The 14,563-nt window shown below is 41.1% G+C and overlaps 1 protein-coding gene and 1 long non-coding RNA gene across 2 annotated transcripts in view; one reads left to right on the top strand and one right to left on the bottom strand.

Moving 5' to 3' along the window:
* acss2l (acyl-CoA synthetase short chain family member 2 like) overlaps positions 1-10,538 on the top strand; it is a 20,660-nt gene extending 10,122 nt beyond the window's left edge. The window contains exons 7-18 of the mRNA XM_050032470.1: positions 295-379; positions 699-836; positions 1,546-1,716; positions 1,828-1,961; positions 3,999-4,131; positions 4,314-4,370; positions 6,274-6,354; positions 7,782-7,890; positions 8,125-8,193; positions 8,427-8,603; positions 9,763-9,837; positions 9,940-10,538. Of these exons, the coding sequence (XP_049888427.1) occupies positions 295-379; positions 699-836; positions 1,546-1,716; positions 1,828-1,961; positions 3,999-4,131; positions 4,314-4,370; positions 6,274-6,354; positions 7,782-7,890; positions 8,125-8,193; positions 8,427-8,603; positions 9,763-9,837; positions 9,940-10,067 (1,357 nt within the window). The 3' untranslated portion in view covers positions 10,068-10,538. The remainder of the gene's footprint in view (positions 1-294; positions 380-698; positions 837-1,545; positions 1,717-1,827; positions 1,962-3,998; positions 4,132-4,313; positions 4,371-6,273; positions 6,355-7,781; positions 7,891-8,124; positions 8,194-8,426; positions 8,604-9,762; positions 9,838-9,939) is intronic.
* LOC126382546 (uncharacterized) lies at positions 10,092-13,937 on the bottom strand. The gene is made up of 2 exons (XR_007569069.1): positions 13,550-13,937; positions 10,092-13,507 (listed from the first exon to the last, which is right to left on the bottom strand). It is a non-coding gene; the product is annotated as an uncharacterized LOC126382546 (long non-coding RNA).
* Between the last annotated feature and the right edge of the window lie 626 nt (positions 13,938-14,563).

Consider the following 14,563-nt stretch of genomic DNA (forward strand, 5'->3'; position numbering starts at 1 on the left):
TTAGATTTCTAAATAAATATTCACCTCGTCGCTAGATAGACCTACTCCTGAAAAACTTGTGCGCAAGGCTTTTTGTCCCTACGAGGCCACCGTCATTTACCCGACGGGAGGGGTGAGCGAGTGAGCCCTGCAATCTAGAATTTGACCACTGATGTCACTGTTTTCAACCCATTTTACACACTGGCCCTTTAAAGTCATGCAAGGCAGAGCCTCACAAGTGCTCAGTAGCCATTATGACAGGTTTTGGTCCCTTTTAATACTTACACTTTTTTTTTTTTTTTTTTTCCCTCTTAGAGCATCATGTAGTGTCACTAAATGCCTCGTCATCAAGCATCCCGCACTGAGGACAAAAAGTGGAGCTGCATGCAACAAACTACAGGTAGATATGATTTACAAATTACCACCTAATTAACACTGTTTATTCTGTTTATTACTATGTATTCTATACTATACATTACTCTGCACTTCACTGCTAAACTGCATTTCATTGTCTCAGTACCTGCAGTCTGTGCAACGACAATAAAATTGAATCTAGTCTAATCTATTTTTGAGTCTGAATATCCCCCCCAGAGGCACGCTAAATTATATTCAGCTCAAAATTGACATGGTGTGTTGCTGCTTGTATTTTGAGCAGTTTGTGAGCAAATGAAATGAGTGATTTTATGTTTTGCATTTGCTCTCTGCTCTGATGTGTTCAGACCTCCTGGGACTCCGAGTGTGATGTGTGGTGGGATGAGGCGATGAGAGACTCTCCTGAAGAGTGTGAACCTGAGTGGCTGGACGCTGAGGACCCACTGTTTATCCTCTACACCAGCGGCTCCACCGGCAAACCCAAGGTAAGGTGTACAGGTGTGCGTAGGAACCAGTTTTATAGTAGAAAAACTTATTGTAGCTTTGCTAGAAAGAAAAGCATGCTGCTCATTTTCTGTTTATAAATTCTCAGTGAAACCACACATTTAAATCACGTCTTATTTTCTCCTCTGATGAGCCTGTAATGGCGGTAACCTTGCAGGCTTTGACATAATTTGCTGTTTCTGCTGTGAAATAGTGGGAATTAATGGTTTCCTAATACTAAGAGGCATAAATGCAGCCTGAGGAAAGTAGAAATGACACAAAACACAGAGCTCAGAACATCAGATAGTATGAGATCATCTCTGTCTTTGTCTCTCTTACACGCACACACACACACACACACACACACACACACACACACACACACACACACACACACAGAGTCAGTATAGAGAACATTACATTGACTTACATTAATTTCCTAACCTAAACCTAACCTTACCCTAACTTTAAATTTATGTTATGGGAACTAATGTTTTGTCCCCCAAAGAAAGGCGAGTCCCCACAATGTGATTGTATAAACATATTTATGTCCCCACAACATGAGTAATACATGTCACCCCTCACACACACACACACACCTGCACCTGCATACACGTCTCTTTTCTCTGCCCCCTTATTTTTCGTTGTTTGCCATCTCTGTGTTGACCAATTACCGCCTCATTCATGTTTCCGTCGCCGTGTACGGTACAGGGTGTTCTCCACACTGTTGCTGGGTATCTGCTCTACACGTCACTGACCTTCAAGTACGTTTTCGACCATCACCATGACGACGTGTACTGGTGCACGGCCGACATCGGCTGGATCACTGGCCACTCCTACATCACCTACGGGCCCCTTGCAAATGGTGCCACAAGTGTCCTAGTGAGTCTGAATGACACTTTTATTTCATTAAAAATTCTCACAGTGCCATTAAAGACAGAGAAGCCACTATAAAGATCCTTTCTTAGAGATGTATGTGTGGTTTTTCTCCAGTTTGAAGGTATCCCAGTTCACCCTCATGTCGGCAGGTTCTGGGAGATCATTGAGAAGTACAAAGTGACCAAGTTCTACACAGCTCCCACAGCCATCCGCCTGCTGATGAAGTACGGACGGGAGCCGCTGCAAAAGTAAGAGCCTGCGTGTACACGTGAACGTCACAGCGGCTCAGAAAAATCCTGATTTACAGAAGCTACAGCAGGAGTTTGACTTTCAAAACACAGCTTGATGTGATAGATAGTTTGAGTGCAGTTTACAGCAGGGTTTCCCAGCTTCCATATGGAAATATCCACCTTTCATTTTTGAAAGACCTCCTTCCTCTGCTCTCACATCTTATGTAACAGGCTCCTCAGTAGTGAGGTGAAGAAGACAAACTGTATGAATGGTGATGTGAGTAATACTCTGTGAACTGTCATGCATTTTCAGCTCTAAATATACAAGAATCCTTTAAGTCAATATCCGTCAAAAAAGATGCAGGGAAAACTCTCAGCACTTACTTCAAAGGTGATTTGATAACCAGTCAAAGTTTCATCAGCTTGTCAGTGCAACACTAGAAATTGGCAAAAAAACAACAGCCCTAAGACAGTTGAACAAACCTTGAAAACGGATACTGATTGCCTATCTTCCTTTTTTGAACCTCTTTTGCTCATTCCAACATAAGACATTTACCACGCAGCCATGATGGAGTTTTATGGCAGAAAATGTAATAGAATAGTTTGATATTTTGTAAAATATGCTTATGATTAATATCACTCTCTGGTCTGTAGGCTAAATATGAACCTAGAGCCGGCAGCCAGTTAGCTTTGCTTGACATAAAAACTAGAAACGGCGAAACAGCTAGCCTGTTACTGTGCTGGAGTCTCTGACAAGATGACCGGAAATCACTGGCACTGCCAAGAAGTAGTTTGGCACACAACACCCCATAAAACATCAACTTATTGTTTTTCCGCCTTGTTTATTTATTTATTTTTTATTACATGTTAAACAAATGAGATGAGTGTTAGTAGCGAGCATTAGAGGTGCTGGCAGGCAGATTTTGTTTGATTTGGACTAGGCATTGGATTGAAAATTAAAAAAAAAATACTGTCATGACTATCCTCTCCAAAATAATTCACTCAGGACCACTTTAGTCAAAGAAAACTTTTATTTCCATTTGCGGTATTATATTTGGAGGTATGGCTCTGTCCTGGGGCCCCTCTGGCTTTCCTCAGGCCTAAGCAGAAAGCCTCTTCCATGCGTCAACATGGGAAGCCTAAGGCATGAGAGTACACCTCCCCGCCCCTCCACGTGCCTGCGTGGAAAGCCTTAAGGCAGAGAGAGCAAACCTACCTGCCCTTCCATGCGCCTACATGGAAAGCCTAAGGTGTGAGAGTACACCTCCCTGCCCTTCCATGCACCTACATGGAAGGCCTAAGGCAGGGAGAGCAGCAGCAAAGAACTGAAATAGCGCTATGCTTAATTTCTGATTCACAATATTATCCCGATAACCATCAACAAATGCTTAAAATTTTTGAAATGGCACTAAAACTTACTGTAATCAGGTTACCTTACATTTTGTGTAGAAGCAAATGATTTTTTTGCAACACAGATTGGACACATGACTTTCTTTTAAGCAAAAATCCTTGTTTGGTTAAAAACAAAAAATGCCAGGCTTTCAACTTTTTGAAATGATGTCATATCTTTCAATCTCAAATATCTAGATGTTTGACTCAGATCTTTTGTGTGTTTTGAGGTTACATTTTCTTCCTGTTTTTGAGTCTCTTTTATTGTTGCCCAGCAGTCTCTTTGAGTGCTGCTGGACACAATATTCACAATTACCCCAATAATGAAAATTAACACAAATAAGTGAACTACTGCTTTGATTTAAAACATCAACACAAAACATGTAAAATATCACCAGTAAAGGAATAATAATTCTTAAAATAAACAAACATCATTTTGCACTGATGTCTTTGAAATGTAGCAAATCACTAACTCGGTGTGGTAGATATGGCAGAAAATTTAATTTATGGAATATATTTAGTCTTACAGATTGATATACAACTTTATTCAATCAGTTAGTCTCATTGAGATCAGGGTCTATGTAAAAAAACAGAGCAGTGATCAGTTTCACGTAATAATGAAATTTAAGATAATCTGAAGGGAATTTCCTCACCTCGCTCCCCCAGGTACAACCTATCCAGCCTGAGGATTCTGGGTACTGTTGGTGAGCCCATCAACCCAGAGGCGTGGCAGTGGTACTATGAGGTCGTCGGTCAGGGCAGATGTCCAGTGGTCGATACTTTCTGGCAGACAGAAACTGTAAGTTTTGGCACTGCCATCTGCCTGCAGTTAACTCACACCTCTGCTGGTATTGAGTAATATTTCAGAATCCTGTTTGGAGGGTTAGAATAAATTTCGGTCCATATGCTGTTCAGCTAAGAGGAGTTACTTAAAACATGATTTTGAGTTTCCTCTGTAAGTATCACTTTATGTCTCTACAGGGAGGTCATGTTTTGACTCCTCTGCCTGCTGCCACACCGCTGAAACCAGGCTCTGCTGTAAGTGACAACATCGGTTACATCATACTCTGACATCTTTATGTAAATCTTAAACACACCAGCACCTCCTTCCTCTGCTGAGTTTCATCTGTATGTGAAAACAGATGCATCAGTATCCTTCACTAAACCAATGCAGGAGATGCAACCTTTTTCATATACAGTGGTGTGAAAAAGTGTTTGCCCCCTTCCTGATTTCTTACTTTTTTGCATGTTTTCCACACTTAAATGTTTCAGATCATCAAACAAATTTAAACATTAGTCAAAGATAACACAAGTAAACACAAAATGCAGTTTTTAAATGAAGGGTTTTATTAATGAGGAAGAAAAAAATCCAAAGCTACATGGCCCTGTGTGAAAAAGTGTTTGCCCCCCAGCTCCTGTTAAAACATAACTGTGGTTGATCACACCTGAGTTCAATTTCTGTAGCCACACCCAGGCCTGATTACTGCACACCTGTTCCCAATCTAGAAATCACTTAAATAGGACCTACCTGACAAAGTGAAGTAGACCAAAAGATCCTCAAAAGCTACAGACATCATGCCGAGATCCAAAGAAATTCAGGAACAAATGAGAAAAAAAGTAATTGAAATCTATCAGTCTGGAAAAGGTTATAAAGCCATTTCTAAAGCTTTGGGACTCCAGCGAACCACAGTGAGAGCCATTATCCACAAATGGCGAAAACACGGAACAGTGGTGAACTTTCCCAGGAGTGGCCGGCCGACCAAAATTACCCCAAGAGCGCAGCGACGACTCATCCAAGAGGTGACAAAAGACCCCACAACAACATCTAAAGAACTGCAGGCATCACTTGCCTCAGTTAAGGTCAGTGTTCATGACTCCACCATAAGAAAGAGACTGGGCAAAAATGGCCTGCATGGCAGAGTTCCAAGACGAAAACCACTGCTAAGCAAAAAGAACATTAAGGCTCGTCTCATTTTTGCCAGAAAACATCTTGATGATCCCCAAGACTTTTGGGAAAATATTCTGTGGACTGACGAGACAAAAGTTGAACTTTTTGGAAGGTCTGTGTCCCATTACATCTGGCGTAAAAGTAACACCGCATTTCAGAAAAAGAACATCATACCAACAGTAAAATATGGTGGTGGCAGTGTGATGGTCTGGGGCTGTTTTGCTGCTTCAGGACCTGGAAGACTTGCTGTGATAAATGGAAGCATGAATTCTGCTGTCTACCAAAAAATCCTGAAGGAGAATGTCCGGCCATCTGTTCGTGACCTCAAGCTGAAGCGAACTTGGGTTCTACAGCAGGACAATGATCCAAAACACACCAGCAAGTCCACCTCTGAATGGCTGAAGAAAAACAAAATGAAGACTTTGGAGTGGCCTAGTCAAAGTCCTGACCTGAATCCTATTGAGATGCTGTGGCATGACCTTAAAAAGGCGGTTCATGCTCGAAAACCCTCCAATGTGGCTGAATTACAACAATTCTGCAAAGATGAGTGGGCCAAAATTCCTCCACAGCGTTGTAAAAGACTCATTGCAAGTTATCGCAAACGCTTGATTGCAGTAGTTGCTGCTAAGGGTGGCCCAACCAGTTATTAGGTTTAGGGGGCAAACACTTTTTCACACAGGGCCATGTAGCTTTGGATTTTTTTCTTCCTCATTAATAAAACCCTTCATTTCAAAACTGCATTTTGTGTTTACTTGTGTTATCTTTGATTAATGTTTAAATTTGTTTGATGATCTGAAACATTTAAGTGCGGAAAACATGCAAAAAAGTAAGAAATCAGGAAGGGGGCAAACACTTTTTCACACCACTGTATGTTTCTATTAGGTTTTTCTACGTGTAGATTACGATCAGGGTTGTGATCTGGAAGAAACATACAGGAGCTGTATAATGAAAGAACACCCTTATCTCACCTTCAATCCACTTCTCATATTTCAGACCTTTCCTTTCTTCGGGGTGGAGCCCACAATCCTCAATGAACACGGGGAGGAACTGGAAGGCGAGGCCGAGGGTTATCTCGTGAGTTTCAATTCAATTCTACGCAACTTTATTTATCCCTGTAAGGGCAGCTGTATGCAGCAGCTCGACGACCAGATCAACAGATACACACACGTTAGACGGGAAGGAAAGAAAAATGCTGTTAATCATAAACATTCAAAGGTTATAGGCTTAAAAAAATAAATGTGCTGTGTGTGGAACTGATGATAAAAACATTCATAAATAACCATAAATGATAGGTTCAGCTCAGCACCTCGGTTTCAGTTATTATTACCCATTCATCGTTTGTTTTGTTGACTGGACACATCTCTGCTGCTGGCATTATTTAGCTTGTGAATTTTACTAGTAGACTTTCAGTTTGAAGCGCTTTAAAAACACATAAAAAATGATAGTATTATATTCTGTTTAATACTAATTAAAGGTGTGATTACCCTGCTACTAGTAGTGGTAATTCTTTTTAGCTTTATTTGCTTTTGACCGTATGTTTATTGTGATGTATTTCATTTTATTGTCTGCATTTTTTTTGCCTGATGATTTAATCATAGCCCTGAATTGTTTTAATTCTGATTTTCATTTGTAAATCACTATTTAGCTTTGTACTGAAAGGTGTGACGTGAATATTTATTGTTAAAGGAGCAGTGTGTGGGATTTAGTGCCATCTAGTGGTGAGAACTGCAGATCGCAACCAGCTGAAACCTCTCCTGTGTACCAAGCGTGAGCTCCCAGTTAGAATTCTTTCAGTGTTCATTGCTCAGGAGGTTTTTACCGGGAGCCAAATTATCCACAGAGGTGTCTTCCTCTCCAAAACAAATGGACCACGTGATTAAAACCAGTAAAAACACTGAGAAAAGCAGTTTCACGTGACATTTCAACACTGTTTGGAATGTCACAGACTTGCCACTAGCCCAGCATCTGCTAATGTGTGCTCATGTTTTTTCCCTGATAACTTAAGATCCATAAGTTCAGGAGGTTTTTACAGGGAGCTGAATTATCTGCAGAGGTCTCTTTCTCTCCAAAGCAAACAGACCCAATGATTTAAACTGGTAAAAGCACTGAAAAAAAGTCGTTAAATGTTAAAAATAAGTGTTTTTCCAATGCTGTTCGGCTTGTCACAAAGTGGCTGCTACAGTGGCTAGCGCAAAAACACAAATGGCCCCATCTACAGCGTGTTTGGTTTGTTTGTTCTGAGCTACTTTAGAAACATGGCAGACTCCGTGGATGAGGACCCACTTTGTATTTAGATATAAACAGCTTATGTTAAGGCAACGAAAACCCAACGATTCAGGTGATTATAAACTACAGAAAACATACGTATTATATTACATTCTTCTGCATATAGGTTCCCCTTAATCCTTCTCACTGAACCTTTAACTTTATAACTATTACTGGTAGCAGTAGTAGCAGTAGTATGTTATGATTTTGTTGGTGTTTTCTGTGTTTGGTTACAGGTATTCAGGAAGCCCTGGCCTGGAATAATGCGGACTGTATACAGAAACAACGAACGCTTCGAGAACACCTACTTCAAGAAGTTCCCAGGCTTCTATGTAACTGGTGATGGTAAGCCACAAAAAATATGTAACATCTACTATCTGCACACTCAAGTTCACCCACCTGCCGCACACCCCCTGGGTCTGAACTAAAGAATGAATATAACATTGTACATTACAAGAGACTAAATGCCAAAAATGTACTTGATTTCTTACTGAAATACCAAAGAGTGTCTTGAGGGACAGACAAAGATGCTATAAAAACTCTTTTGGGGGTTATGCAATTTGTTTTCTCCTCTCTCAGGCTGCAGGCGGGATAAAGACGGCTATTACTGGATCACAGGAAGAATAGACGACATGTTGAATGTGTCAGGTACTGTATTGTGTTACAGCTGCTTCTCAAAACCTTCGATAAAGGTTATACCAAACTGAGCTATTTCCACTGTGTTATGTAATATTGCAACAATAACTTCAACACTCATTTTAACTCGCAGCCTTTTGAGAGTGTTTTCTTTTATTTTTCCTCCGCAGGAACTGTGTGTTTATTCATCTTTTGTATGTTTATGTTTTGTCTCTTATGACTTTGTGGTTCTTGGTGTTTTTCAGGCCACCTGATGAGCACAGCGGAGATGGAGGCGGCTCTGACGGAGCACCCGGCTGTGGCGGAGGCTGCGGTGGTGAGTCGGCCTCACAAGGTAAAAGGCGAGTGTCTGTACTGCTTCGTCACCCTCAAAGCCAGCAGGGAGTTTAACCACACGCTGGTGGAGGAGCTCAAGAGACAGGGTGAGGCTCTGACACACGGGGGATTTACTCGAGGAATGGATGTACATTTTGGTTTTAAATGTTTCTGTTGTCCATCTTGCCCTTTGAGTAGTACGTCAAATAAAATCTAACAAATGTCAGATGTTAGAATGTGAACTTTAACAACATGATGATTGGATTTTCTCACTAAAATGGAGATTGCTAAAAGCACAACCTGTAGGTCTGGATCCCTCCAAAGGTTCACAAGACGAATCTGAGGGGTCTCAAGATGATTTACCAGATCAAAAAGAAGACTTAACATGTAGTTGTCTGATGAATCAATTATTCCCTTGGTCTATAAAACATCAGAAAACAGTGAAAAATGCCTGGTCTAACATCCTAGAGCTCAAGCTAGAAGTCATTTATCAAGGAAAAATACAAAACAGTTTCTGATTCCTGCTTCTGAAACATGTACATTTGTTGCTTTTCTGTGTTTTGGGTTGGGTTTTGGACTGTTGTTCAGACAGACTGAATAATAATAAATACATCACACTTACATAGTGCTTTTCGGAGTCCTTGAAGATGCTTTACGTAGAGTGGTATTTAAAGAAACAGTAAATTCTTTGTTAAAGACAATAAAATAAAAGAATAAAATCAGTCAGCTGGGGAAACTGGGGGTTAGCTGTGGTTGGCAAGTCTGAAGAGTTGGGTTTTGAGGGCCTTTTTGAATGCTGACAATGCTGTGGAGCATTTTTTATGTGGTGTGGTAGTGACTTCCACAGAGAGGGGGCAGTGAATGAAAACGCCCTGTCTCCCCAGGTTCTGTGCTACTATTATTATTATTATTATTATTGTTATTATTATTTTCTCACATTTTATAGACAAAATGATTATTAGATAATTGAAAAAAAAAAAATCAATAGATTGGTTAATAACAGAAAAAAAATCATCAGCTGCAGCCAACAATAGAAACTTTGCATTGTACAAGCGTACTTTTACAGAACGATGCTTAATTTGTTGTTCACTAACTGTCTGATATACCTGCACTGACGCCTTTGGGTGAAACCAGTCTGATTTTGGCTTCGTCAGTTGGAAATAGGTTGTATCACACAAGGCTGTTAAAAGAAATGACCTTTCAAATCCAGTGAAGATGAGCTTTGATCGGCTCTGCACTGATTCCCTCTCTATATCCTTTTGTCAGTGAGAGAGAAAATCGGACCAATTGCCACACCAGACTTTATTCAAAATGCTCCAGTGCTCCCGAAGACTCGCTCAGGTAAATTGCTCAACACCTCTTTAAAGCCAACATCCTCCTCCTCTTTCCCTGCTCCTCCTCAGTAACATCTGTCCTCTCCTCTGACTCTGGATCCATTTTTAGGAAAGATCATGAGGCGAATCCTCCGGCAGATCGCCCGCAATGAGAAGGACCTGGGCGACCTTTCGACGCTGGCTGACCCGAAGGTGGTGGATGAGCTGTTCAGCCAGAGATGTGAAGCTGCAGCCTGAAAAAAACTCCTCATCCTCTTCCTCTCTTTCTTTCTTTTGACACTATGCAATGGTACACATGAAGACAATCACAAACTGCTGGTTCTGGATCAGCGTCTGTGCACTCTGGGACTAAATGAAGGGGCTGGGATCAGAAAATAATACCACTGACAGTGATATGTTTAAATTGTTGTTATATGTGAAGAAGGAATTTTGAAAAAAGTTGTTGTTGCGTTGATATACAGGACTGTTGTTGCTTTGCATTTGGGCCAAAATATCAAACAAACTAAACATAGAATATTATCTTTTATATTTTCTAAATGTCTTTTAGCTGCGTGTCTCATATCGTTGGAGGAGGACGTGAATCTGTCTTCTCTTTTCAGATGAGAGAGAAAAGTCAGCTCTGCACAGCTTGTTTTTGATTGATGTCTGATGTATATTTTCAATCTGTGATACATTTCTATGAACCTGATGAATGAAGTGTTTAATCTCTCTGGTCCCCTTTGTCCTTTTACATCAAGCTCAGCAGCTGATTGGCCCCCTCATGTGGCAGGAGTCGTCCTCTACAGCTGCTATCTGATGGTTTACTGTAAAAAGCCCTCTTTACTCTGCTGCCAGAGCTTTCTGCCTTTTGTCTTTTAATGATGCACGGAGCACACAAACACACACACACACACTCGCACACACACAGGGCTTTGATGGTGTGATTGGTGCCGCAGGAAGCAGCGGGATGCAGTGAAGAAGAAAAGAGAAGCTTGTTTTTATCTTAAGTGCACTGGATTCTTTTAAAATTACAAGCATCAGTGGCCTTAAGGAGGAGGAAAAGAAGAGATTAGATTGCAGCAGGTTGTTGTGAAAGTGGCTCAGAGTGACTGCTCTCTTATCTTACTGTAAACGTCGGGTCATGTAGAGTGTGTGGGGCTCCTGTGCTTCCTTTTATTTGTCTCCTCTACACCATTACGTCACATGCATGCAGCGCTATGTGTGTGTGTGTGTGTGTGTGTGTGTGTGTGTGGAGGTGGCAAGGACAAGGAGAAAAGAGCCCAGAAACACGGCGATGGGTAATATTACATCATCACCCCCAACAGCAGAGGAGGGGTTACCATGACAACCTCTTCATCCCCACCTCCTCAACTGCCTCCCTAAACCCTCCTTCTTCCTCTGACCACAACAGCAGTCTGCAGATGTTTTGTAACCTGACGACATTGACTTGTTGGTCTCTCTCTTGCACACACACACACACACACACACACACACACAAAATAGAAATATTGAGGTAGCAGAAGACTTGTTTTGACAAAATTAAAGACATTTCCATCACAAAATCTGATGCATAAAAATCCACCAGAGTGCAGAAAATTTAGTGTTTGATGTGCAAATATCCTGGGGGAGGTCAACAAATCTTTCATTTCATATATGTACTCCCTACCGTGGGTAAACAAAACCTACACGCAGCACAGACACACATTTTCTGCATCTTTTGACCTGTATGATATCATTTAAACCAACAACTAAAATCCATAAAAAAGGAGTCATGCACCATATAATTAGGTTAATGCCGAAAACTGTTTCAGAGAGGTAACGATTCAAATTTGTGGTCATTTAAAGGTTTTTTGTATGATACTGTTGGGATGAGGTATTTATTTATTCATAGGTCATATTTCATAATTCATCATTAAGAGATATAAAATTAAAACATGTTGCAGCAACCACACACAAATCAAAATGTCCGAATCCATACTCTCCACCACAAAATGTAAAATACACTAAATATCAACAATGAAGCAGATTAAGAAAAATCAACATCACACACATGCACACTGCTCTCCAGTCTGAGACAACTAACAAACCTACATACATCCAGTGTTGGGTGTAACGCGTTACAAAGTAACCATACAGAATATACAATATACAAAAAATATACAACTATACATCAAATATAAAAAATATATGCAATGTACAAGGATGCAGTGTTGTTTGTTGTGACTGTGTAGGAGTTCATAAGAGCAACAGCCTGGGGGAAGAAACTGTATTTGTGACGGGTAGTTTTGGTGAACAGTGCTCTGTAGCGCCTACCGGAGAGGAGGATCCTGATCCTGATCCTGATCCTTGACCTGTACAGGTCCTCAATGGAGGGATAATCCTCTCTGCGCACCTGATTGTCCTTTTCAGTCTGTTCCTGTCCAGTTTGGTGGCAGATCCAAACCGACGGTGATGGATGTGTAGAACATGATCAGCAGTTCCTGAGGCAGGTTGAGCTTCCTGAGCTGTCGCAGGAAGTACAGTCTCTGATGGGTCTTTTTCCGGACAGTGTTTATGTGGGAGGTCCACTTCAGGTCCCAAGAGACTGTGGTACCAAGAAACCTTAAGATGTCCACAGTAGACACTGAGCTGTTGAGGATGGTGAGGTGGAGCAGTGTTGGGGGGCTTCTCCTAAAGTCCACCGTCATTTCCACAGTCTTGAGCAGGTTCAGCTCCAGGTGGTTCCGACCCAACCAGAGGACCAGCTGCTCCTCCTCCTGTCTGTATGCAGACTCACCACAGTCCCGGATTAGACCGATGACTGTGGTGTCGTCCGCAAATTTCAGGAGTTTCACAGAGGCGTGTCTCAGAAGGGTCCCTTGAGGTGCAGTCGTAAGTATACAGGGAGAAGAGCGGTGGGAAGAGGACACACCCCTGGGGGGCACCAGTGCTGATGGACTGGGAGCTGGATGTGATGCTCCCCAGCCTCAGTGACGTGACGAAATATTTACACAAATTTTTACAGAGGATCGCGTTCGCACGGAATCGATATTACCTGAGGTATTTTCTCTGGACTGTTTTACAGAAGGTAAAAGTCGCCGTAATTTTTACTGACATTATCCGTAACGATTAAAGACATGGCGCGTTCAGACGGGACTAAAATCCCTGGTAATAATTACTTTACCCCACGTCTCCACGTTAAACTAATCCCACCCGAATAGGGCTTTAAATTACCTGTAGGTATCACTGAGCTACATGTGACATTAGTACAAAGTATGTTTTGCTGTTTAGGTGATAAAACTCCTCTGAATATGTCACATAAAACACTTTAAAGTAACACCAGACTGTTTGTGTTGCTGAAGTAAAGGGTGGAAAAGTAGTTAATGATTAATGAGGTCTATCTGACCGAAATGTTGCATTTATAATAAGAGGAGCCAATTAACCGTGTGTGGATTATTTTACTAATAAAATATGATCTGTTTTATCCTAGTTCTCATCACACAGGTATCTCATGTTATGTTGAGCTGCAGTGATGGGATCAGAGTGTGAAATAGCAGCAGTCAGAGGTCGGGGTACTGACAGGCTGTGATCTCTTACCCTGAAGTTAACCTGCTCCGGAGCAGGTTAGCTGCTCAGAATAAGTTACCACGGTGATTTATCCCAGTAAAGAGAGAACCAGCTTCATAGCACTGAAAACCCAGAGTTAACCCTGAAGTTACCTCGCTAACTCCCTGAAAACCCAGAGTTAACCCTGAAGTTACCTCGCTAACTCCAAACCCTGCTTCGTAGCACAGGCCTGTGGTTTTCAGTTTGTGTTCTACACCATACAACACCCAGCATACATCACTCACGCACCCGTTCACCTGCCGACACACTGACACACAGATTTACACACCTCATAACTTAACCATGTTTTTGCTATTATCTTTTGTGAACAATAACTCTGTGCACTTTTCAGTTGATACCGTGTGTGTCTGCCATCTTTGCCATGGCCTATGAGCTGGGTCATCATGACATCATATTATGCAGTTTGCTTGTATATTGTCTACTCAAATTTATGAAAAGTGCTGGAGCTTGAGCAACACATATTTCTAACAGCCTAATGTCTTCTTAATATAATGAGTATGAATTTAAATGAACAATCTCAGCTTTATAATGAGTATGAATTTAAATGAACAATCTCAGCTTTTTATTTCTGAGACTGAATTCTCAAAGGCACTTCATGGTGATATTGACCCATTTATTTCAGAGGTGCTGTATTATTTACACAATACTATTAAAAGTGTATTATCATCATGATATGTATTTTATTTTTGAATATCACGGTTTTCATCAATAACAATATATCGCAACACCCCTCATTTGAAGAAAAGGGAGCATTTATAATCACGACTCTTATGTTTTGCAATATTTTGATGTCTCCGTGCCGGCGATAGCTGTGGCCAGAGGCTTTATGTTTTCTGGTTGTCTGTTTGGATGGCTGTACATCCGTCTGTCCCATCCTTTCGAACATGATATCTCAAGAACACCTCAAAGGAGTTTCTTCAGATTTGGCACAAATGTTCACTTGGACTTAACAATGAACTCATTAGTTTTAGATGGTTGAAGGACACTTACTTTAATTTCACAGATAAGAAACAATAAATTGTGAAGACGGCAAAGCCTCCACAAAATTGCATTTTAAGTCTTGTGTGTGATTTATCTTCGCTTCATATGAGCAGAGGAAATCTCCGCTCATTACTAGGCTAATTTACACAATGTAAAATGCCATAGGC

This window comes from Epinephelus moara, chromosome 21 (genome assembly GCF_006386435.1).
Source record: "Epinephelus moara isolate mb chromosome 21, YSFRI_EMoa_1.0, whole genome shotgun sequence".
Taxonomy (NCBI): domain Eukaryota; kingdom Metazoa; phylum Chordata; class Actinopteri; order Perciformes; family Serranidae; genus Epinephelus; species Epinephelus moara.